Here is a 22,715-nt window from a genome sequence, read left to right on the forward strand (position 1 = left end):
TGCGGAGACCGCTCGTTCGACCTCCTGTTGGAGAGAAGGGGTCAGGGTGCGTTTCTGTATGTGGTGTATAGCGGCTTGTGAGTCTGAATAGACTGTGTACTCTTGGAGAGAGGGAAGGAGGGCAAATGACTGGAGGGCATGCGCAATGGCGAGGACCTCGAGGGACAATGCGTCTGGAGGGTGTAGATACGGCCCGCTGGTGTGGGTTTCAGGAGAAGGGAGGTGTGGATGGTACAGGGCGTAGCCGCAGGAACCTCGAGGAGCCACGAAGGAGGCATCCGTGTAAGCTACACCCTGGGTATCAAAGAGAGGGGAATGGTGCTGTGCGGCCGCATGACGACGTCCGGCGTGCAGGACGGGGGACATGTTGGTCGGGAGGGGAAGGATACGAAGATTGGGAGCGGGGGTGGGAATAGGAGAGGTAAACGGGGAGATTGGAATGGGCGAGATACCCGCTTGAGTCAATAACCACTGACCCTGACGGGTAAGGGAAAGCCGGGCGAGTTGTGAGTCACGATGGAGACTGAGAAGAGAACGAAGAGGATGGAAGAGGCCTGTGGCAAAGAGCTTAGTGGTAGAGGTAGTGATAGGGAGGTTGAGAGCTGCCTTGTAGAGGCCCACAAGGGCAGTCTCGAGAGCGTTAAGTTGAGTCTCATTGAAGGAAGCGTAGGGTGCAAAGTACAAGACTTTGTTGAGGGCCAGCGCGTGGGCAACGCGGCACGCGTGAGCCTCGTGGAGACCTGAGCGTCGAGTGACCACGCGCCGCAGGAGGTGAGTTACAGAGTGGCAGGTGGTGACAGCGCGGTGGAGGGCTTGCACATTCTTAGCCGCATGCAAAGGGAAGCCAAGAACTTTGCACTGTGTGACGACAGGAATGGGAGAGCCAGAAAGGTGGAGAGAGACGAAGTGGTTGTGTGAGCGCTGGTAGGAGGAATGGTTGAGAAGGAGAAGCTCGGATTTCTTAGGAGCAGGAGAGAGGCCAGCGGTGGTGAGAAAGGAGTCGATGAGATCTAGGCCACGTTGCAGGGTGTCCTGTACGTGACCGGGAGAGCCAGATGAACACCAGAGAGTGATGTCATCGGCGTAAAATATATGATGCAGGTCGGGAATTTCAGCTAGCTGGGAGGCGAGAGGGGCCATAGCGAGATTGAAAAGGGTAGGAGAGAGAACAGCACCTTGAGGAGTGCCACGGGTGAGGTGGTGTGGGTTAGACAAGTGGGTATCTACTCGAAAGCGAGCCACACGTTTAGAGAGGAATGAGCGGATATAGGAGTACATGCGGGAGCCACAATCCAAAGAGGCGAGTTGAGAAAGGATGTGATCGTGGCAAACACCGTCAAAGGCCTTGCGCACATCGACAGTCACAAGTGCGTAAATTTGAGTGGGTGTAGGGGACAGGAACGTTTGCTGGAGAATCAGAAACATGTCCTGTGCACAGACGCGGCGTCGGAAGCCAATAAGAGAATGGGGGAAGAACTCCCGTGCCTCAAGGAAATCAGAGAGGCGAGTCAGAGCCATTCGCTCAAGGGTCTTACCAACGCACGACGTCAGGGAGATTGGGCGGAGGTTAGAGAGAGAGGGAGGTTTGCCCGGCTTTGGAATCATAGAAATAAGGGAGGATGTCCAGGAGCTCGGCAAGCAGCCGCTCTCCCAGGCCTCATTGTAGGTTTGAAGGAGGAATTCTTTGGCGCAGTCAGGAAGGTTACGAAGTGTGGTGTATGTAATGGCATCCTCACCGGGAGCCGAGCGTGTAGAATTAGCAGCCAGAGCAGATTCGAGCTCCCGGAGAGTGAAGCATTGGTCCAGATCGGGGTTAGGTCCACCTGAGTACACCGGGTAGGAGGGTGCCAGAGGGGGCGGGAGGTAGAGAGAGGCGAGTTGATCAAAAACTTCGGAGGGAGTCCCCTGAGTGAGGGCTTTAGCTAGAGTGGGAGCAAGGGCAGGCTTACTGCCAAGGAGGGATTTAAAGAGAGACCATGCGGATCGCGAGTGCAATGCAGAATCAAGGCCATCACAAAGAGCACTCCAACGAGAATGCTCGAGGGAGGCGCAGTGGGCGACGATCTCAGCCCGCAGAGCAGTGATCCGGGAGGAAAGTTGGGCATTGTGTGGTTGGGAGCGAAAGGAGCGTTGAAGACGTTTACGGCGACGCCATAAACGGATAAGGTGTGGATCTGGGTCCTGGATTGGGTAACGAGAGCGAACACGACGGCTACTGGACGTGAGCGCTGCAGAGATGCGCGACGTCCAGTCGTCGTAGGATTGAAAGGAGTCGGAGGCGAGATTTGTGCGAAAAGCATGCCAGTCAGTGTGAATAACCGGATGACAGCGAGGGATGTGGGAAAGAGAGGTGGTGATATGGATGAGAAAGTGGTCACTTAGAAGAGTTTCGGCTGTCACCTGCCAGTAAAAGGAAAGTGATCCCCGAGAGAAAGTGAGGTCGGGTGTCGTGGAGCGTTGTGAGGCAATACCCGCTCGAGTAGGAGAGCCAGGAGTATTAAGAAGGGTGAGGTGGCGTTCCTGGGCCAGACAATGCAGGAGGCGGCCGGGTTTGAGGGTTTGTGGGTAGCCCCAGAGTGTGTGAGGGGCATTAAAGTCACCACCAAAGAGGAGATGGGAGGTAGAAGGAAGAGAGTGAAGGAATTTGCCCAGAGCAGAGAATAAAGAGGAAGTGACAGGGGGGTTGTAAAAAGACAAAAGGACGAGTGAGATGCGGGAAGAAGGGTGGTAATAAACCACACAAACTAAATATTTAAGGAGGGTGGAGGGGATGTCAATTTGCTCTACGAGCACGTCACTGCGTACATAAATAGACGCAAGTGGCGTGGCCGTAGTGGCATGGTAGGCGCGGTAGCCTGGGACATTGCGGGCCGTCCGGGTCTCCTGGAGAAGGAGAAAATGAGGCAGAGAGGGGCGGGTGAGTAGGTACTGGTGGAGGGGGGTCTTATTGTGGCAAAGATTTCGGCAGTTCCACTGCACAATTTCGAGGTCCTCGCCAAACGCCATTATGAGAGTGGAGAGGAACGCGATGGTACGCGTTCCTTCTTTTTTGCCGGGGGCAGTGACTCATGGACGGATTGGAGCATAGATGTGAAAGATTCCAATTGCTTTGATTGTGCTTGGAGGGTGGTAAGAATCTGGAGAACCGAAGTTTCCAGCTGAACCAAGCGAGTGTGATGTGCCTGTGTGGTGGTTTCGGCAAGGTCAGCCAAAGGGGCGACCTGGGCGCTGGAGGAGGGAGTGGGGAACGTGGCAAGGTGCTCATTTAGCTTGCTAAGCTGGGAGGTAAGAGAGGAGGTGGTTGTCTGGAGGGTTTGAGTCAATGCATGTATCTGCTGTTGTAGATCGTGGGAAATGCGCTGCTGCTCTCGCTGCTGGCGTTCGAGCATTGCTAGCCGGAGGTCGAAGGAGCGGCTCGCGTCAGTCAAGGATGGAGAGGGTGGTGTAGTGGAAGACAGGGACGCTGGCACCGAGGATCCTTTAACTATGGCGGCGAAGGAGCCTGGTGGTGACGTGATCGGAGCTGATGGATATTCATGATTAGAGGAGGAGGACGAGGAGGAGGAGGAGGGGGTGGTGGGTTGAGTGGCCCGGCGCAAAGCTAGGCGTCGGAGGTATGCAGCTTTAGCACACTCGCGTTGTTTAGCAAGGAGGAAGGGGCAAGTGGGGTCGAGGGAAGGGTGGTTATTCACCTGGCAATGAACGCACCAGGGCTGGGCACACACATGAGCGGAAGGGTCAGCGGGTAGAGGGGCAGCACAGCGACGGCACTTTGCCGGAACGCTGTGCTGGGGGCATTGGTGGGCGCGGTGGCCTAGAGTGAGACAACGGGTGCAGGTGGGAGGCTTAGGTTTATGAGGACGGCACCGGAAGGCAACGCGTTTGAAATATACAAAGTGGGGGATGACGGTACCAGCGAACGTTATGAGCACTGATTGAGTGGATCCCATCATGCGAGCAGCGAGAATATCTGTTTTGAAAGATTCTAGGTCATGCATGAGCTCATCAGGAGTGAAGTGGCCACCGGCGTTATGAATGACGCCGAGGCATGAGATGGGAGGATGGGGGGAATAAGTTTTGATGCTGACAGGCTTACCGTGAAGGTGAAGGTGCGTGATAGAAAGTAGGAGGTGGGCGGTGAGAGGAGAATGAGTTTTTAAAAACACAAGGCTTTGGGCTGGCTTGGCATGAAGGGTGATGTCTGCACTGGTCTTGGAGGAAAGTTGTGCAGCGGAGGTGACTGCGGCGAGCACGTCGTAGAGAGGCAGCTTGGGATTGAGGGTACCAGGAGGGAGTTGTATGCCAACAGTGATGAGCTCGGAGCGGGGTCGGGTGGCGGAAGCAGGCTTACGGCTGGCACCGATGGTGCTCCAGCCGATTTCCGGGGATGAAGTGTCGTCTACCGGGGACGCCATGAAGTCCATGTCTGCCGACGAATCGTCAGCCTGGGGCGCAATCTGCGACGCTGGTGCCGGGCTGCAGGTCTTGGTGTCAGCGGGTAATGTGGCTGGTGTAGGCGCGGCGGCACCGGCGGCGTCGACGAACGCAGGCGGCTGCGACGCGTCTATGGGCCCAAAGGTGTTGACGTCTCTTAGAGAGTGGACTTGGCGAGCAGTGGACGCTGCGGCGACGACGAACGCTGCCGGCTGCGCCGCGACCGTCGATCCGGAGCTCCCAGCGTCACTCACAGTGTTGGTTGCGACAGGATTTTGCGCGGTGGCGTGGGCGGTTGGAGTAGGCCCCGCGGTGGCGGCATCAGTGGGTCTGGGCTGCAGGGGCTTCGTGAGACGCTGCATTGCAGAGGTGCAGGCGCGGCGCGTTAGGGTTAGGGAGGCGCCGCGCCGGTTCAGACTTTTGGAGGCGCTTGAAGGGCCAGCCCGGCAGCGGGCCGTGATGGCGATGGTATCCACGTGCTTCGGAAGCCTTCCGGAAACGATGGAGAGGAAATCCAGGGGCGGGCGAAGCCCTGGATTAGGCCAGGGGCAGGTGAAAGCGGAGCTCGATAGGCAGCCAGCTAAACAGGGCGGCGCCACCTCACCATTAGGTAAACGGCTTCTTAGCACGTCTGAGCTCTATTCTGATGTACTACACCGCTTAGAATGCTATGCCAGAAAAAGCAGTCTTCAAACTCAAAAAGTCTTGTGCAGAAAAAAAATGGACAGATAGCCCTGGTAAGTTCGAAAGCATGTACGAAACTTCCGTTGCTACAACAGCATTTGCTATGTGGACTACTCCAGATTGTTTTAATTATAATTTAATCCTGTTTCCTACTTTTACTGCCCTGTTTTATGTGCATCGACCACTGCTTTAGTTCCATTTGCTAAATATTTGGAGCGCGTTCAGGAAAGTTTACGAAGTTTTACTGTGCATGCAATTCCTATTCGGACTGTGCATATGTGTAAGCACTGCTAACTGTCTTTATTTCTGTTATCTGATGTATTGTAAATTTTTCGTAGGCTGCACATTGAGCGAAAAACTGAAATTTTCTAGTAAATTGCACAATATTCGACTTTGTGAGGAACACTGTATGAACTGTACAGAGGCAGAAGCCTGGTCACGCTGTATGAGGCTTCAGTCCCAGTTTACGCAGGAAATGCAATGCAATAAATTCATTTGATTTCATTCAAAATAAGCGCAAATGTAAAACTGGTGCAGAAGATAAAGCCCTCTGATTGACATGAATATTTCTTTAGTGCCCGCGTTTTGTGGAGACCTTAAAGGGGTGACTATCAGCTGAAATCAGTTCATGGCGAAAACTCGCGTTACCGCGGTCAAACATCTCACAGAGTCGCTCTTTTCTACGTTAATGAAGAGTCAAAATCCGACAACAGGATTCCCGGCTTCTCAGCCTTGCCAAGAGGGCGCGCGTGCTATTCGCGGCGCCATTGCCTTGTTTCGACAGTTCTTCGCACCTGTGTTCGATCCAATTTCAGCCGGGTTAGATTCCAGCTAAAGAGTTCAGGAACGTCTGAGACGGTCACCATGGGGCCTGCCTTTTTATTTCAAAGCGAAGCTTTGCTTGATATTTCTTATTTTGTTTTTGTTATCACGAAGATGCCCTTGTCGCCATAGCTACCAGCGAGCACTTATTGTTGACAGTTCGGAAAGGGCCGCTAAAGAGGCCGACGCTAAGAGGACGGGCATTAAGTCTGGCGACATGCCTTCCAGGCAGTCGGAATGCAATCGATCGTGAGCCTTAGCAACGGGACGAAATATTGAGAAACAAAACGGCGCTTCTTCTGTACCCTTCACTTCCTCCGGAAAAGGATGAGAACTAAGAGTTTTAAGCATTCTTCCAAGATTCGTTTCACTTTTACTAACTTTTTCATTTAGAAGCTGAATCTTCCTTTCCTTCCTTCTTTTCTTTTGTTTTTCTTTCTCTATTTCCATGTTTTCATTTTCTTTTGTTTACGCTTTCTTTTAAATCACGGTTGTCTTCATTTCTTGGTAACGAGCTCAAGCTTCTCTAAGAATTTGGCGAGAAAGTTTCCAGTCAGACCGTTGCGAGGTGCCGATTTTTCGCTATGTTGGCAAATACTTTCTGTAACATTGGAGACGATCTCAGCTCACTTTTGAATAATCCCAACCGGTGAAATATGCTCAGCAGCCTTTTTTTTTAAGCTCCTGCTGTAAGCGTGTGCCATGTGCAGAGATTACGTAGAGGCTGCCATCTACGATTCCATTCATGACGACAGGAATAGCATGTATCAGTTTACTTCATGTAACAAAGATCCGAGCCGTGTTGCTTTCCTAGAGGATTGAATGCAGAGTTTTCATGAACTCACGAGCATCCTTCAGGTGAATATGGTTAGAAATATGAATGCTTTCACTGCACATTTTATGGCAGTCGCGAGGCGCTTTTGCCTCCTTTTTTCTCTATTAAAGGTGTTCAAATAGCATTTTCATGACGCTAAACAAATGCCACTCCCCCCCCCACGCACACACACGCACACACACACACACACACACGCACACGCGCACGCACGCACACACACACACACACACACACACACACACACACACACACACACACACACACACACACACACACACACACACACACACACACACACACACACACACACACACACACACACACACACACACACACACACACACACACACACACACACACACACACACACACACACACACACACACACACACATATATATATAGAGAGAGAGAGCGAGAGAATCCTGATGAAGACCGCGCACCGGGGTCGAAACGTTGATAAATAAATGTGTCTGTTGAAGTGCCCGCTTCTCTTAAACCTCTCTCTCTCTCTCTCTCTCTCTCTCTATATATATATATATATATATATATATATATATATATATATATATATATAGTTTGCCAGAGCATGACGTCATTGACTGCTTAAAAAGCAAAGTAAACTATATATATACACACATATGTATGACAAGGACAGCATGCATTTAGCGTCATAAGAATACTATTTCACCGTCTTTAAGAATAGAGCAAAAGGTGGCAGACGCGTCTCGCAACTGCAGTAATGTGTACAGTACGTACGTATATATATGTGTGTGTGTGTGTGTGTGTGTGTGTGTGTGTGTGTGTGTGTGTGTGTGTGTGTGTGTGTGTGTGTGTGTGTGTGTGTGTGTGTGTGTGTGTGTGTGTGTGTGTGTGTGTGTGTGTGTGTGTGTGTGTGTGTGTGTGTGTGTGTGTGTGTGTGTGTGTGTGTGTGTGTGTGTGTGTGTGTGTGTGTGTGTGTGTGTGTGTGTTGCAGTATTTCTGTGGCTTAATATTTTCCACAAAAGTGAAAACTTCGCTTCCCTTTCATAAAAGTGTGTGTGCTGCAAAACATGCTTTAGAAGAAAAGGTATGCGAAGACAGGCGCACAACGATTGTATCACACATCGAGAAGTCTAGTACCCTCACTGCAAAGATTTTGAGTTGCTTACTGATTGCGTTGTATATATTAGTTTTACACAGCATGCATTAGACGTGCAGCACCTGCGCGTAGGCCACTTTCCGAAAATCAATGGCGCGACAGACGCGGTCACTTGGCAGGGTCAAAAAATAAATGGCTGTTCTTGTTTAATGCTAAAGAGAGCAAGCAATGTTCTAAAAAGTACGTTTCACTGGCGCCTCGGTATTTCTTACTGTTTCACTCCCTCTGGAAGTGGTTTCTTCTAGAGGATATTTGCGCTTTGGCATAGCTATCGTAGTAACCTACAGTGAAGGATAAAACCCGTCACACTGTTCTTGCAAGTTATTTGGCAAACACACTTCTTGTGTCTATATGACTCGCACATAATTAGGCTTGTATATAGAAGAGGCCACGCATTTGGAAGGCGCAAACAGGGCATATTTTACTAAACAGAAAGCAAGAGTAATGTCAACTGTAGTGCACTTCAAATTATTAATCTTCCATTAAAAATAAGTAATAAAAAGCTACTCGCGGTATGCATTCATGCGATTTTGTATGCCTATCGAGATCGTTTTGCCAGCATGGGGACTGTACTAGCAATAGCACTACCAGTTTTTCAACCTGGCTTCTTAATGAAAGCAAATGCAAGTATTGGCCTTGCATATGTCCACTCACATCCTTATGATATTGCTGCGCTGAATAAGCGTTGGCCCTTTGAAACCTCGTAATTTTGCATAAGGAGACACCATGTGCGACTGCAGTGAACTGTGTTCATCGTGTAAAAGCCACGCGTACCAAGAATCACAGCATGCTTCGTGTACTTGTGGGCTTTTATCAGCCTCCCAGCGTCAACTCTTCAATTGCTTAACTGCCTTCCAAGATCTCTTTTCAACATTTATCTCCTTTTCCCTCAAGCATGGCGAGCATGGTTCCGGGAAACATAATTGTGTAGCCAACCTTAGCGTACATAATTGTTTATAATAATAATAATTGGTTTTGGGGGGAAAGGAAATGGCGCAGTATCTCTCTCATATATCGTTGGACACCTGAACCGCGCCGTAAGGGAAGGGATAAAGGCGGGAGTGAAAGAAGAAAGGAAGAGAGAGGTTCCGTAGTGGAGGGCTCCGGAATAATTTCGACCACCTGGGGATCTTTAACGTGCACTGACATCGCACAGCACAAGGGCGCTTTAGCGTTTTTCCTCCATAAAAACGCAGCCGCCGCGGTCGGGTTCGAACCCGGGAACTCCGGATCAGTAGTCGAGCGCCCTAACCACTGAGCCACCGCGGCGGGGCATTGAACACGCGGCAAACAGCCGCCTGTATAAAAACAAGCAGCGGCAAAGCAATGGCAAAACAATAGCGTGCTATGACCAAACTAATCTGCAGCGGAAACATAATTGTTTATATGGATAGGTTTCCGCTGCAGATTAGTTTGGTCATAGCACGCTATTGCTTTGCCATTGCTTTGCCGCTGCTTGTTTTTATACAGGCGGCTGTTTGCCGCGTGTTCAAAAGAATTATGAGCTACATTCCGCCTCAAAAGTGTGTGTTCTGTCTACATAGCACTTTCTGAACTCATTCCTAATTGGGGAACTCGTAGAATAAAAAGCAAGAAAGTATAGCTTGCTGCTTCTTTGGCATTCGTTGAGTAATATGAAAGCCCCTGTGGGTGCTTCTCATTCAAGCATACGATTGCTACCCTCTCTTTCTATGAAATAGAGGCATTGAAATAGAGCAATCGGCTTATTCGCCTTCTCGGTAAGAAAAGGGTGAAGTTAGAACGGCACCTAGAGGGCATTTTTCTCTGATCGCCTGGATCACGGGAACGCACGTGGCACATTCTGGGAAGTGCACACCCCGCGCATCACGCGCCGATTATAGGCAATGTGTGCCGTTTAATATCTTTCAAGGCTGGTTGACGAAATCCCGAGATTGAATCTCCTGCAAAATACGACCCACTCGTCATTCTTATCGCAGAGAAAGTAGCCTATGATGCAATATCAGGGAACACGGTTGTGCAGATAACATGACCTAATAATTGCGTGAACCTCCAAAGACTTAAATGCTGGCAAATAAAGAGCACTTATTGATGATTTGGCTGCGTTTGAGGATGTTACGTGCAGTCTATGTCAAAAATATACAGCCCAAGGGGTTTGCTTCTAAGCCGTGTTGCGTTGCTCTCAAGCACATTTGAAGTCCTAAGCTAGGGAGGGTTGACGACTTAAGTTCCTCCCGCCTTCTTGAGATTAAAGTCCCTGAGTAGGCAAGAGGAGGTGTGCTGCATGGCTCAGAAGCGGACCCCTTGGGCTGTATACTTTTGACAAAGATTGTACCTTCAGAAATGATTCATGTGGCGTGCTTCTGCCCACACCTCCATGCATGTACAGGTTGTTTCATTTCGATCGTATATGCGTATCTATGCGATCGCATATAACGTTGCAGCGCTTGACTCATTTGCACACGTTCTCTCTTGCAACGTAGGACTACTACGACGAGATTCGGCAGACGCAGCTTCGTGAGTTGGCGCTGCTCAAGAACGACCGCAAGAACGGAGCGACCACCGCGGCATCGCTGGAGTCGTCCTCACCCCAAACGTCGCTGGCGCCATCAGCGCCCCCTGGAACAGCGTCTCCTCCGTGCGGCAATGAGTTGGTCGCCGTTAGCAGCTGTGGGAGTAACGTGAGTTCCATGTCACGAACGTACAAGCACGCACACACGAGGACAAGTACACATACATTCGAAATCTCTCTGTCTTAGCCTTATTATTCCTTATTATCTTATTATCCCTTATTATCTTAGCCTGGGTTAGCAGAATGTTTGCTTGTTTAAAGGGGTTGTCAGATTACCGTAGTTAGAAAGAACGCCGACCTTTTGCTTTCTTTTGCTCAAAGGTCACCCCTACCACATTTACATTGGGCTCGGTTTGTGGGTTTTTTTCACGCTTCGGTTAAACAAGGGTGAATACACTGTAAGTTGTCAGAATTATATTCAGAGGCTATTCTTCTCGGTCAGAGGGTACGAGAAAAGTACATGACTTTTTTCTGCCAAAGATAAGGTCAGTTTCTGCAGCAAGTGTGGATGCCTAAAATTGCTGTATTCTTTATGCACATCATCCTTCAAGATATAAATCTCCGTGGCCAAGACGCATCAGTACCACGGGAACGGGGCATGATTAAAGACAACGGCAAAAAAATTCCTCTCTGAACCACCGCTTCTCAACGACGACATAACGTGAAAACCTCACTGTGCTCGCTACGGCACGCCGTCCTTGAAGGCTGCGCTTAGCACATTTTACCGAGTACAAACCAAATTATGCCTGACAGGAATATAAGAACATACGTTATTGCAAACATGACTGCTCGAGGGTTTCTTCGCGGAAGTTGCGCGAAAACTTGCAATTATTTTCTTGATGCCTTTGTTTCCTTGTAATGTCTGTTCTTAAGGTTAGCTGTGCTAAAGCGGACTCCAGGTGCCCTCTGTATGTGCTATCGTGTCGTTTAATGAGGCTGAGCACAAATTAAAATGCTCATGAAAGCTCTTGTTTCGGTCAAGTGAGGGCATTTGAAGCGGCAACACAGTTTAGCAAGCTCACAGACGAAAGTCCTGCTTATGCTACCTTCGGAATTGGAAGTGAAAATCGCAACGCTGTGCTGAGAACCTTTATTCGAAATGAAGTGCCAGCAGGAGACAAGCTTGACCATTGTCAATGCGACGTTTGCATCCACATATGTCAGAGAGTAATCGTAGGCTATATCTAGGCACATTGTTTTTAGAGGCACACTGAGGAGAACTCTATCTAGAATTTGTTATCCGTAAATATCAATTCTATGTGTCTTCCTCTTTACGCTGATGTTAGACTGGCGGCAAAAAGTATATTTTTTAGCGAGAAAAATATATTTAAAAGTGGAGTATTGTTTTAGCCACCTGATTCAGAATCTCGACATCAAGACTGAGAACGAAACCTTAGTCACCATTTGAATTGTACGGACGTATCCTATTCTCAGGGGCCCCTGCACAAATATGTCTTCACGCCACCGCAGTTTGCTGCGAACATGACCAGTGATGACTATAAATGTTTTTCTTGAGGTGTTCTAGTCTACAAAAGCCGCATTCTCAATGGGCCAGTTGCGTCTGTCATTAGAGCGCAATAGTCTATCGATAAAAGCCGACATCAATTCGTCCTCAGTGTCCCTTTAAGGCTACTGCTCAACATGCACAACTGCGCTCCTCCTGGCACCCTCTGGTGACGGGACACGTCCAGGCCTCCCTCCACCAGGACGCGTCCTCCTCCTCGTGCCGTTCTTCTCCCCCGACGCCTCCGACGCATCCGGCCCTGCGACCGGGCGTGCCTGCCGGTCTGGTGCTGGCCGGCAACCCCGACGCCTTGTCTCAGCTGCCGCCCATCCAGGTTTCTTCCGGACTGGCCAGAGGTGTGGCGCCTCCCCCAACCACGGCGGCCGCCGTGTCCGCGGCTGCTGCAAAGGCCGCCTATCTGCTGCATGGTTCGCGCGTCCTTCCCGTCCGCCTGACGCGCAAGAGCGCGCTGCGGGCTGCGGCACTCACCTTGGGTAGGGCGGCGGCCGTAGGAGCTCTGAGGCATGGCGCCGCCGTCGAACTCATCTCCACAGACTGTGCCGCGGACGAATTTGTGAGTTACCCACAAAATCAGACGCCTTTCACGCTGACAAACGTTTTGGAATTAGAATTTTTGTCCGTTAATGCTCGCAGTGAGCAGGATTTTGATACTGAGAAGCAAAGGGGATTTCCGTGCATTAGATACCTGTAAAACGTTCAAAGTATTTTTTTTACCGTTGCGAACTCCTTGTGCGTCGAAATGAGAAACCTCATTGTGTAGAAATCTGAGCATAGAAGTTGGACTGACTGCGTTGCCTGGGCTCCAGATTAGGCTTCTTAACCTGAATTACTTTAGCCTGAAGGAAAGTTTCAGTACCCAGCCGGGTTTTACTTTGGCCAGCAAGACAAATCGCCAAAGCAGAGATTGAATCTCCGATGTCGGTCCAGCAGCGCAGTTCCCGCTAAGCTGCCACAATACGTTTAGTTTCAGCACTGTGCCGACATGCAGCAACAATGATTCCCCGGGTTTCTTTGTTATCACACCAATGCAGCACAATTATTACCTCCCACAGGTCATGTTCTCAGCTGGTGTTCCTCTTTACTTTGGTGTTCATGCTGCCAGTCGCTCTGTGAAATGAGCCATAGGAGTATTATTGCAAGCATTATTGCCGAGCCGTCAATCACTACAGTTACCAAAGACGTTGTGGCAGCTTTGGGCAGGTTGACTTCATTGACGCGGTGGTCAGCTGTCATCAACCTTTAAGCAACTAAATTGCCAAAGTCTACCAGAAGAGGTATTCTTTATGAACTTAGCATTTTCGTGTTTTTTTTTTTTGTCTGTCCAACGCGAAACGGGCCCCGCGACAGTCGTTTCACTTTGGATACTTCGCCTCTATGCAAAATTTATGTACTTATTTAATATTAACCCAGTAAATTCTTATTCGAAACAATATACCTCTGATGACTTAATGCGACTTGCAGCCATTGGGAAATTAAAAAACGGAAAGGAACAGCAATTATTTGCCTTCGCTGTCTATACTCGCTGCGAAAGAATTGTGGCAAGGGCTGAGGTCATGCGGGTTTCTTTCTGGCAGTGCCTCATACAGGTCATTATATGAACCTTTCAGTCCTCCTCGTTCTGTACTGATCGCACTTTCTGCAAATAATGCCCCTGGCTGCTGAGAGGACAGGGTGTCGACTATAGTGGACGTTACGTCCTTATGAACTGCGGATATCTCTTCGACATATCCACTAAAATGCAAGAGATGTAGGGAGAATCTGTCGCAAGGGAGCACTGAACATAATGGTAAGCGGAGGTATAAAATATCCAGATTCAATGGCATACAAAGGCCAGAAAGAAGCAAGGCTCGGCATATTCTCTATCACTTGAGTGTATACGATATTTACCTACCTCACTGAGACGAAATCATATTGCTCTAATGCAGGCGCTGGTAGTTTCTCATTTCAAAAGTGTTTCTTTTCGCGTGGAATGCATGACAGAAGCCGGCAGAAAATTGTGACATGATGTCAGCAAACTAGAACAGTAGAGAAATTCTTGACACATGTGTTGGGACTTTTTTATGCATGGATGGATAGAATAACACTACTGTCCAATTGAAAAAGGAAGGCCTTCAGCCTTTCCACCTAGAATAAGGCTAGTTGTCTTTGGATTCCGGCGTACCATGAAAAAGTTGTCATTTTGATGTGTATAGCAACATAGAAACTTTGAAGCTCAAATGCTCACGAGCACACTACGTACTTTCTGTATTCAAATATTAACTTTCTTGCTTGTTTCCTTTTTGTTATCCTCTTGCAGCTCTACGGAGACGAGTATCCTGACGGGAACTTCGATGGGAACGTCTATGAGCAAGCGTTCACTACCATTGAGTATGTCTGAGTATTATAACATATCCTGCTTCTTCTGCCTGCGAAATGCAAGCAGAAAGAGAGTGCAAGAGCAAATATTTATGATGTTCCTGTGTTACCCGGCACTTGCATGACTGGATGTGTATATCGATTTCATTAGTTCTGGAATGGGAAGAACAACACCATTAGTTAACACATAACTCTGTCAACAGTGCTCTGCACTGTTATTTTATGGGCAGCACGAGGTTGGAAGAAACGCCAAGAGGCCATGCCCAGGAAACGTTTAAGCTACTGATAGTTTAAGTACCTTTGAGTTAGGTAGAAAAGTGGTCGGTGATTATCGTCCCACTCTTGGTTCTTTGTGAGTCTTTCACCTGCTGGCCTCGAAGCTGTGACGGTTTCTGTTAATTTGGCTGCACAAGCGGCTGTACGTCAGCTGTGAGAAAGCCAGGACAAAGGCAGAATTATTTCTTTTGAATTTATTTCGTCGCTCTTCGTCTTAAGTGCAGCGATTGCGGAGGCGTCGTGTCGGGAAAGGTGAAATACTTCGGCGCACTGCATTAATGAAGGACGTGAATCGAGTTCACTCTCACAATATTTCAAAAGCACAGAAATGCTCGTATTCATCTGAGCTAAGGCAAGAAAACTCACAGGAATGCATTTTACATGGTGGAACGAGCTCGGAACAGTGGCCAGTAATTACTGGGATCGATTTCTGCAATCCTCGAACTTTTGTAGTTCATCTCACTTGCTTTTCCTCTGTTTTGGAGAGTTAAATACTTTTTTTGTTTCGTGGTGACACAGCACCAGTAATGAGAAGTAATATGTCCATACAAGGAGTCTACATAGACATCTAAGTGCGTTTAAAAGTTGGCTTGTGGTTTCCTGACGCCGATTACATCATCAGTATCAGCACCAGGAAGATGAAAGTTGGCTAAGTTTTGTTTGCAGTTCGCAAAAAGGCGCAAATATAGTCACTTCGTGGACTTTTCAAATACCAAACATTGTACACAGTGGACCACGGTAAATCGCGCTTACTGGAAGCTATCTCACTGGGTAGTCGCAAATAGTACACTGTTATTTGATTTACGTAATAGACTCAAATATTCCTGAATTTTTAATGAATGCATATGATATTCCCATTGCTTTTAGGATGCAACCTAAAAAAACTGCAGATGGTAACACCCCACTATGGTTTGCGGCATCCTGTATTACTTTGCTGGCCAATCACAACAGTGAGCCAGATCAAATATATAATGTTCAACTGCATTAAGCATGCCAAAAATCAAAACTCTGGAGCTTATAATTTTTCTCTTCCAATTGGGTTCTTGTTGAGGTAGCAAGAAAGGTTGTAACACGAATTACTTGTTTGTTGTGGAGGGAATTCTGTATGGTGGTCCTGAATCTGGGTGGAGCTTCACTGCAGGTTTAAGTTGTATCCGACTACAGTACCACTAGACGGGTGGCATGCGTGGGTAGCAACAAAGTGCCTTTTGTCCTCTCAGCTGAAGTTTTCATCTGCTTCGTATTTTTTTTTCAGTGAGCAAGGCTTTTCGCATCAGAGTCCAGAAGATATGCCGAGCAATGGATACGCAGCTGATACGGACTTCGCTGGTAAATATTCAGATGTGCCAATATATTGCACTGCCATGCCGGGAGTTGGGTTTTGAGGTGGAACTGCCTACCGCTTGAAGGATTCGCAACAGGAAAAGATAACATCCAGTAGCAAAAAGAACGTGTGGCAAGAAACCTTGGCACTCAGAAGGGAAACACAGTGGCGGAGACGAGTGCACAAATATTTCCTTATTCTGGCAGGTCTTGCGGTATGGTTGAATACACCACTAATATGTTGACAGTTGTTCAAGTATCTTGAAATAAACCGAGAAATGGGCATGGGATCTTGTGGGGGGGGGGGGGGGGGGGGGAATAGTTGAAAAGTTTGTCACCATGCAAGCCTGTCTCCTGAACTGATTAAAGGACAGTTTTACAGAGGATTCAGCAAAATATAGATGGTTGTTTTTGTTAGAAGAAGCTTCATATGTTTTCTTTTTTTTTCACTTCTTAAACTAGTCGCCGCTTTCACAATTGAACCATTCTTTGAATCGCCTGATCAAATGTTTGGGAAAGCAATGACACTCTGCCAACAATAGCGCAGCCTTCGGCTTTCCTGCTACCTGCAAAATAAAGGTGCGAATATCGATGGTATCACGAGGCCTGTTTAGTCGATAGTTTTGAAAACTATATTAGTATTCCAAACTATAGTGGTCAGAAATCTGAGGCATCTCACTCAAAGCCACGCTTACAAACGCCCAGGTGGTGGGCAGTCATCCTCCATTGCTGCCAGGGTTCCCAAAAGCCATGTACCAAAAGAGGAGCCACATTCCTGCATGAAAAAATTATTTCACATTGCGCTGTCACGTTTCTCATTTCCATATCGCGGTATGCATTCATATAGGCAAGCAGCTTTTGATTCTCGCAAGCAAAATATATTCGACAGGATTCAGTAGATCTGTCCATTAAGCGTCGTCTATATCATGTATATGAAACTCAATTACTCTCATGTTCTTTGCTGCAGGCAGTTCATTCCATGCTCACCTTATGAGAAGACCAACCTATATTGCAACTGCTGCCCTCCCCTTATGAGATATATTGCCTCTGAAAATGCATGCTTAGTAAAAAAGAAATACTGAAGCCATGGAGATTTACATATCAGTGGCATGACACAGAACCCTAATAACCTGATAAATATGTATTAATTGTTGTCTGGTGTTACTTAACCAGTTCACAGCCCCACTGTACTTCCTCCAATTTCGTCAACCATGGCAATTATTTTGTCAGTGGAGTGAACAGAACACGGAGCAGTAATATATAAAGAACAGTTGAATTGCAAGCAACAAATAACTGTACAAATGTATTAAAAAGCGATCTACTAATTTGCGTAGTAAGGCTTCGCTGCCGCTTTCGTGCACAAGTTCCCTGTTTTTTTACCTTATGTTCAAAGAAAACGTAGCATTATGACAGGACAAAGAAAGGCAAGGACAGGATGGGTGCTACACTTAGAGCTGAATGAAAACTATAAACTTAAACATGTCTCACCACTAAGCAACATTGTGCATGCACAAATCTTGAAAGAATGATATGATATTTTTTCTCTTTTCAAACTTCTCGCTACAACGTTGGGATGTCATTTAAAATTAAGAATCTAAGGCAGGGATTATGTCTCAGGGTTTTACATGCGCCTTGACTTTAGTGTGTTGACTAAGCCATTGTTTTCTTCAACAGAGTGGGCAGACCCTCCACTACGAACCCACTGCCACCTCCCAACTCGCCTGAAGGCTTCGCAGGGAATGACACGGAGGCTGTATCGTCCTTACGGTCCACTGCCTTCACGGTTTTAGGCGGCAATTTTTGGGGCCGTGGTAGCGATGTGGTCACCATGCTGTAGGCTCCTGTGCAAGAATAAGGAGTCCAGCCAATGCCAAAGTCAGCTTCATGTACATATAAGAATGATTTCTTTATTATATCTAAAATGAAAACACCTGAAAATGACCATCATGTGTGACCGAATGTGGTGAACTGTGGAGTCATATGACTAAGGGTATTCCTCTAATTTTTGCGAATCTATTTGTAAACACCAGTTTCCAGGCAAGACTTAGTGCCATCCAAGACCTCAAGGACCCTGGCAAGCTTTTGTGCCAGAAAATCCGCTGAAGGCAGTTTTGACCAGGTGCTTAAGACTGGGAGAAATGTTTTCAAGGCCGTATGATGACGCATCGTCATGACTGCAGGTGGAAGTTCAACTTTCACGCATGCATGCCCTAAACAGGCAGAAGCTGTATGCTAATACATACGGGACAGAACTGGGAGTCCACCATTTTATTGATCTCGTTTCAAAGTGACCATAGTGGTGTCCACTTGGCATTCGTCTCACGTTTTACAGGCTGCTTTTCACTTTACTGTGGTGGAAATGAAGACGATGAGCTCTACAGTTCGAACTTTGTCCACTTAAGGTCAACAAGTCCCATAGTCATCAGTGGCCTGTGCAGTGCTGCACTTGGTGCTTTGTCTGTCAGACGACGTTTTGGCAAAGGAACTTAGAGCTGTTAAAGTTGACTTCTTAGAAGCCTTCAGAGTGAAGTGAATGACATATTGTGCTTTTCCAGAATGTTCTGCATTGGTCTTGGTGTACAGACTTATTTTAGTTATGTGCTGGGCAAATATTGGTTTTAAAGTAAGGATTGCCTTATTCTTCCTGCAAAGTCTATTTATTCATGCTGCTATAATTTTCGAGCAATAACAAATTTCTCAATCTAAGGAATAAATTATTGAATACGACATAATTGCATCACTGCGATGCACGAGACATGCACGACCTTTCCCAGTGCATAGATCTTGAGATATTTTCATGTTTTTCAAGATCACCGAAGTCATAAAACGGATAGAAAACACTAAAGTTTTTAAGTGTCTGTCCCACTGTGCATTTTTTATTTTGTTTCATAAGACCAATACTTATATACTATGATTCGCTGTGTGTTACTTAAGTAGCACCATTTCAGATTGAGTTTGTGCCTCCTAATCACAAGTGTTCGGTTTTTATTGGTACTTAGCAAATATCAACAAAACAGCAAAAGAATAGGGTAGAGTCTCAAGTTTTACATACTCTGAGAGGTCAACTTCTATGTTGCATTATAGTTGTCTACAATATATGTTTTTCATTGTGCTACTTGCATTCATTCTGTGCGTTACCATCATCATCAGCCTTACTATGTCCACTACACTATGGGCATTGTGAGCTATATATGGGTATTATGTTTGATTGCCAAAATTTTTGCCGAAAATAACCGGTACGCTGAAAACATTAGTGGATGCTTTCGTGCAAGAAGTTTTTGTATACAAATCTTGAATCATTAGGCACAGGATAAAAGCAGGCTGCTGTATGTATGACCCAAAAATGAGATGCAGCTTTCCGAAAGGGAACGCAGAAAAGATAGGAAGCGCTGCCAATAAAACAAAAGTTCTCTAACATAGTCGACATAATAGTGCAGGAATTTGTGCTTTGACGTACGTTAGTCAGGCCAGTCAGCTGTTCAAGATGCATTGTCGTGATGTGTTTAGTGCTGGTTCCAGTGAAAAAGAGAATTTATATAGCCTCACCCACAAATGTGTATCCGTGGTTTAATGCCGGGGTCATTTGTGGATGATGCACGTTTTTTCAACTGTTTTCTCTTGCTTAGGGCCCTTGTGGCAGTAATGTGGCACTTCTTTGTTAAGTGTTTTCTTTCCTTAACACCTTTAATCCAGGTTTGTTCCAATTATGAATGCCCAAAAAATGAATGGGATATCTCCGACTCCCCATGTTGACAGTATCGTGGTTTGAAAGTGTTTTTGTGGAGCACTCATTTTAAACTTGAGAGCCAAACTGTACCTGGTGAAAAAAATGCGCATGAACACAGTAGTAAAAGCTGTAAACAAAGGGAAGGAAGTATTAATTTGTGGAGCGTGATCATTATTGGAGTTGGTGTGCAAATTGTGCTTGTAGGCAGGTGAGGTATCTGGTACTATATGAAAATCGTATTCCTTTCATATGTTTCAAGCAACCCTTTTTCCTCTCATACATGACAGCAGTTGTACTGTAACTTGAGCTGTAGCTTGTAAATTTTTGTGACCAATCCCTGCATATTCTGTAACCAAACCCTTCCTTCCATCTTGAAACAACACCACGCCTAGTTGAGCTGTGCAGTGCATCTTTTTATTACCTTGACTTTCTTAATCTGTTGAGATGACCTGCATGTGGCACTTGTAGATGACAGGCCTGTCGCTGTCATGGATGTAGCAACGTAGCATTGTGTGAGGAAAGTTGCTGCCTGTCGTAATACGAAAATCAATGCATCACCAAAATGATGGCCTCAGAATATAGAAGCTTGTGTGTACATACATGCGATTTCTTGGAATGGTGCTGTTGCCTTCACAATCACACACAAATCACAATCAGTTCTTGCACCACCCATTTACCATCAGCACTTACTGACCTGCATGGGCTACACCTCCAGAGTTTTTCATAAAGATAGGCACCTCTGTGCATGCAGAAAATAATCTGCTACCGGAAGGGCAATGCAGATAGAATCTTCTATGTTGCACATTTAAACTCAAGACAAGAAACAAATCCTCATTAATTTATAGTCTTTCTGCTCATTTCATGACCATAGTTTAAAAATTCATGCTATTTTTGTCATATATACTGCATATTCTGCGAATTCAACAAAAGCCAAGAATCTAACATCCACTGTGTGTCAACTAACACATACCATTCAGTGCTAAGAATATGCCGTTTAATTACAACAGAAAATTAGAAAATGTTCATTTTTGCTAGGCATTTAGGCATCGTGTTGCTTTTTCTTACACCTGGACTTGTTGCTTTCTCTTACACCTGGACTGCGTAGAAGCTTCGGCAGTGCAGTCCCAAGGTGTGGGAAACCAGACGAATTCAAGTTTGGCTGCCTGGCTACGACTTCCGCTAACACAATGCTAGAAAGTCTTTCAGAAACGGCGTGTTAATAACCGCGAAGCTGCTATAGGTAGCTTCATGCAGAAGTGAATTATGGCGCGTTTCACGTTCATTGCGACATTCTAATGGGCATTACTGGCCGTTGTACTTGTTTCAAATCGTAGGCATTTTCAGAAGATACTCATGATTCTTCGACCTTCTGAATGGCATCACTTCTGCTCAGCGCCAATATCACGATATCATGGCAGACTGATAAGCGCGACGAAAATTGGCGCCAAGAACTGCTATTCTGTGGAAAACACAGACTTCTTTTGAAAAAAGTCAAACCTAATCTTTATCTTTATATATTAGTATAACTGTAGTTGTCAGTGTGAGCGGGAAAGACGCATACCAAACTGATGAAAGAAAGCGGCCAACTCCGCATCGTGAGGCTATTTTTTTTTCTTGGGTTGAGAATGCTGGTTATTCGGGGCCCAACACATGAAGACGTGTCGTACGCGTACTGCAGATGTGCTTGTGCTGTAATTTATGTCCCCCTTGTGTATAATGTTATGCATTCCTTGTATTGCACAAGTCCTACATGTAGTGCGCACCTCCACTGCTGTGATCAACGGTAGCTGGTTTTGTGTTATCGTTTTGTAAATGGCGTTCCCCATGTTGCTTTCCGCCACGCTCTTGCACCCAGAAATGGGGCATTTCACATCTTGAGCATTTTTCTTATCGTCAGCACGGACGCATGTTTCGCTTGTTTGAAAATAAACGACCTTGTTTCAAACTTCTGTCGCCGCCAAAAAGTTGAGTGAACACGCGTGTTTTTCGCTGTCATAAAAGCGTGCACCCTCAAGGTAAGCCTCTCCTGTTGTGTGTTGTCGAGCATTCAGGCGAAACCAGATGGAAATTCATGTTTTCTATATAATAGACATCTTAGTGGCAGGTATTGTTTGAAGATTAGCACCTTGTCCTGATGCTACCCACAGGTTGTTTTGCCTTACAAGAATCATCGCCCAAAGCGCGAAGAAAACTCCTTGCTGGGCACGCTCCACGTGAGCGCTCCTTCGCCGTTCCAATTTCGAAATTCGAGTTGGGTGCGGAAAAAAACGAAAGCTGCCGCTGACTGCCATCATAAACTTCAAGGGTGTTCAAGCACAATGTTGTTCTAGGTTCTAGGTTTTGCGTCACTGTTGAATATCTGAATATATCGAGTGTTTCCTCGAACACTCAAAAAGTCTTAAAAATAGACTTTTCGAGAAAAAAACAAAACCTCTACAGAAAGCAAAACATGCTAACTAGCCTGCTAATTACCTAGCAATTCAATTAAAGTTTAGAAATCAACTTTTTAATCAACAAAGTTTTGCAGTTATTGGCAATGACAAGTTTGCAGCCGCAGAGAAGATGGTGCCGATTCAGTGTTAAACGGGAAGTGATTTTCTAATGCCCTGCAGCGAAAGAAAGTCTCCTGTTTTTTTCCCGCACCAAACCGATGCGCAGAGCATGAGGAGCGCCAGAAGTCGAGCGCAAGTGCGACGTCCGCTGGTGATGCGCTACATTGACTGTGCCGGGCAGTTCGAAGCGTCGGTGATAATTTCCCCGACTTAGGTGCCTCGACGCTCAGCTTGGACTGTGGGCGGCGTTATCTTTAGTTTCGCTGTAATGCTTAAAAAACGGCTTGTCATCGTCCACTACGCGGCCGCCGGTTCTTAGAGCTGTGATAGTGCAGCCTCCACTATTCTTTCTTTTACTTTGTTTGTCTACTGTTCGTGATAATCGCTGCGTGTTAGCAGGTGGATCGGATGAAGAAAAGTTTCGCCCACGAAGCAAGCGGACCTTGCGAGGCAGTGGCGGTAGTCTATTAGGCTTAGTTCTTGTGGTCTGT

The 22,715-nt window shown here is 46.7% G+C and overlaps 1 protein-coding gene across 6 annotated transcripts in view; it reads left to right on the top strand.

Annotated features, from left to right (window-relative positions):
* The window catches only part of LOC144107951 (KH domain-containing RNA-binding protein qki.S-like), a 241,841-nt gene extending 220,224 nt beyond the window's left edge, over window positions 1-21,617 (top strand). For 2 of the 6 annotated variants that reach the window (XM_077641197.1, XM_077641194.1), the window contains 5 exons: window positions 10,378-10,575; window positions 12,083-12,544; window positions 14,288-14,358; window positions 15,878-15,951; window positions 17,620-21,617. In XM_077641197.1, coding sequence (XP_077497323.1) covers window positions 10,378-10,575; window positions 12,083-12,544; window positions 14,288-14,358; window positions 15,878-15,951; window positions 17,620-17,735 — 921 coding nt within the window. In that variant the 3' untranslated portion in view covers window positions 17,736-21,617. The remainder of the gene's footprint in view (window positions 1-10,377; window positions 10,576-12,082; window positions 12,545-14,287; window positions 14,359-15,877; window positions 15,952-17,619) is intronic. The other 4 variants (XM_077641198.1, XM_077641195.1, XM_077641199.1 and 1 more) reach the window with 2 other exon arrangements.
* Window positions 21,618-22,715: the final 1,098 nt, after the last annotated feature.

The sequence above is a fragment of the Amblyomma americanum genome, chromosome 10 (genome assembly GCF_052857255.1).
Source record: "Amblyomma americanum isolate KBUSLIRL-KWMA chromosome 10, ASM5285725v1, whole genome shotgun sequence".
Classification (NCBI taxonomy): domain Eukaryota; kingdom Metazoa; phylum Arthropoda; class Arachnida; order Ixodida; family Ixodidae; genus Amblyomma; species Amblyomma americanum.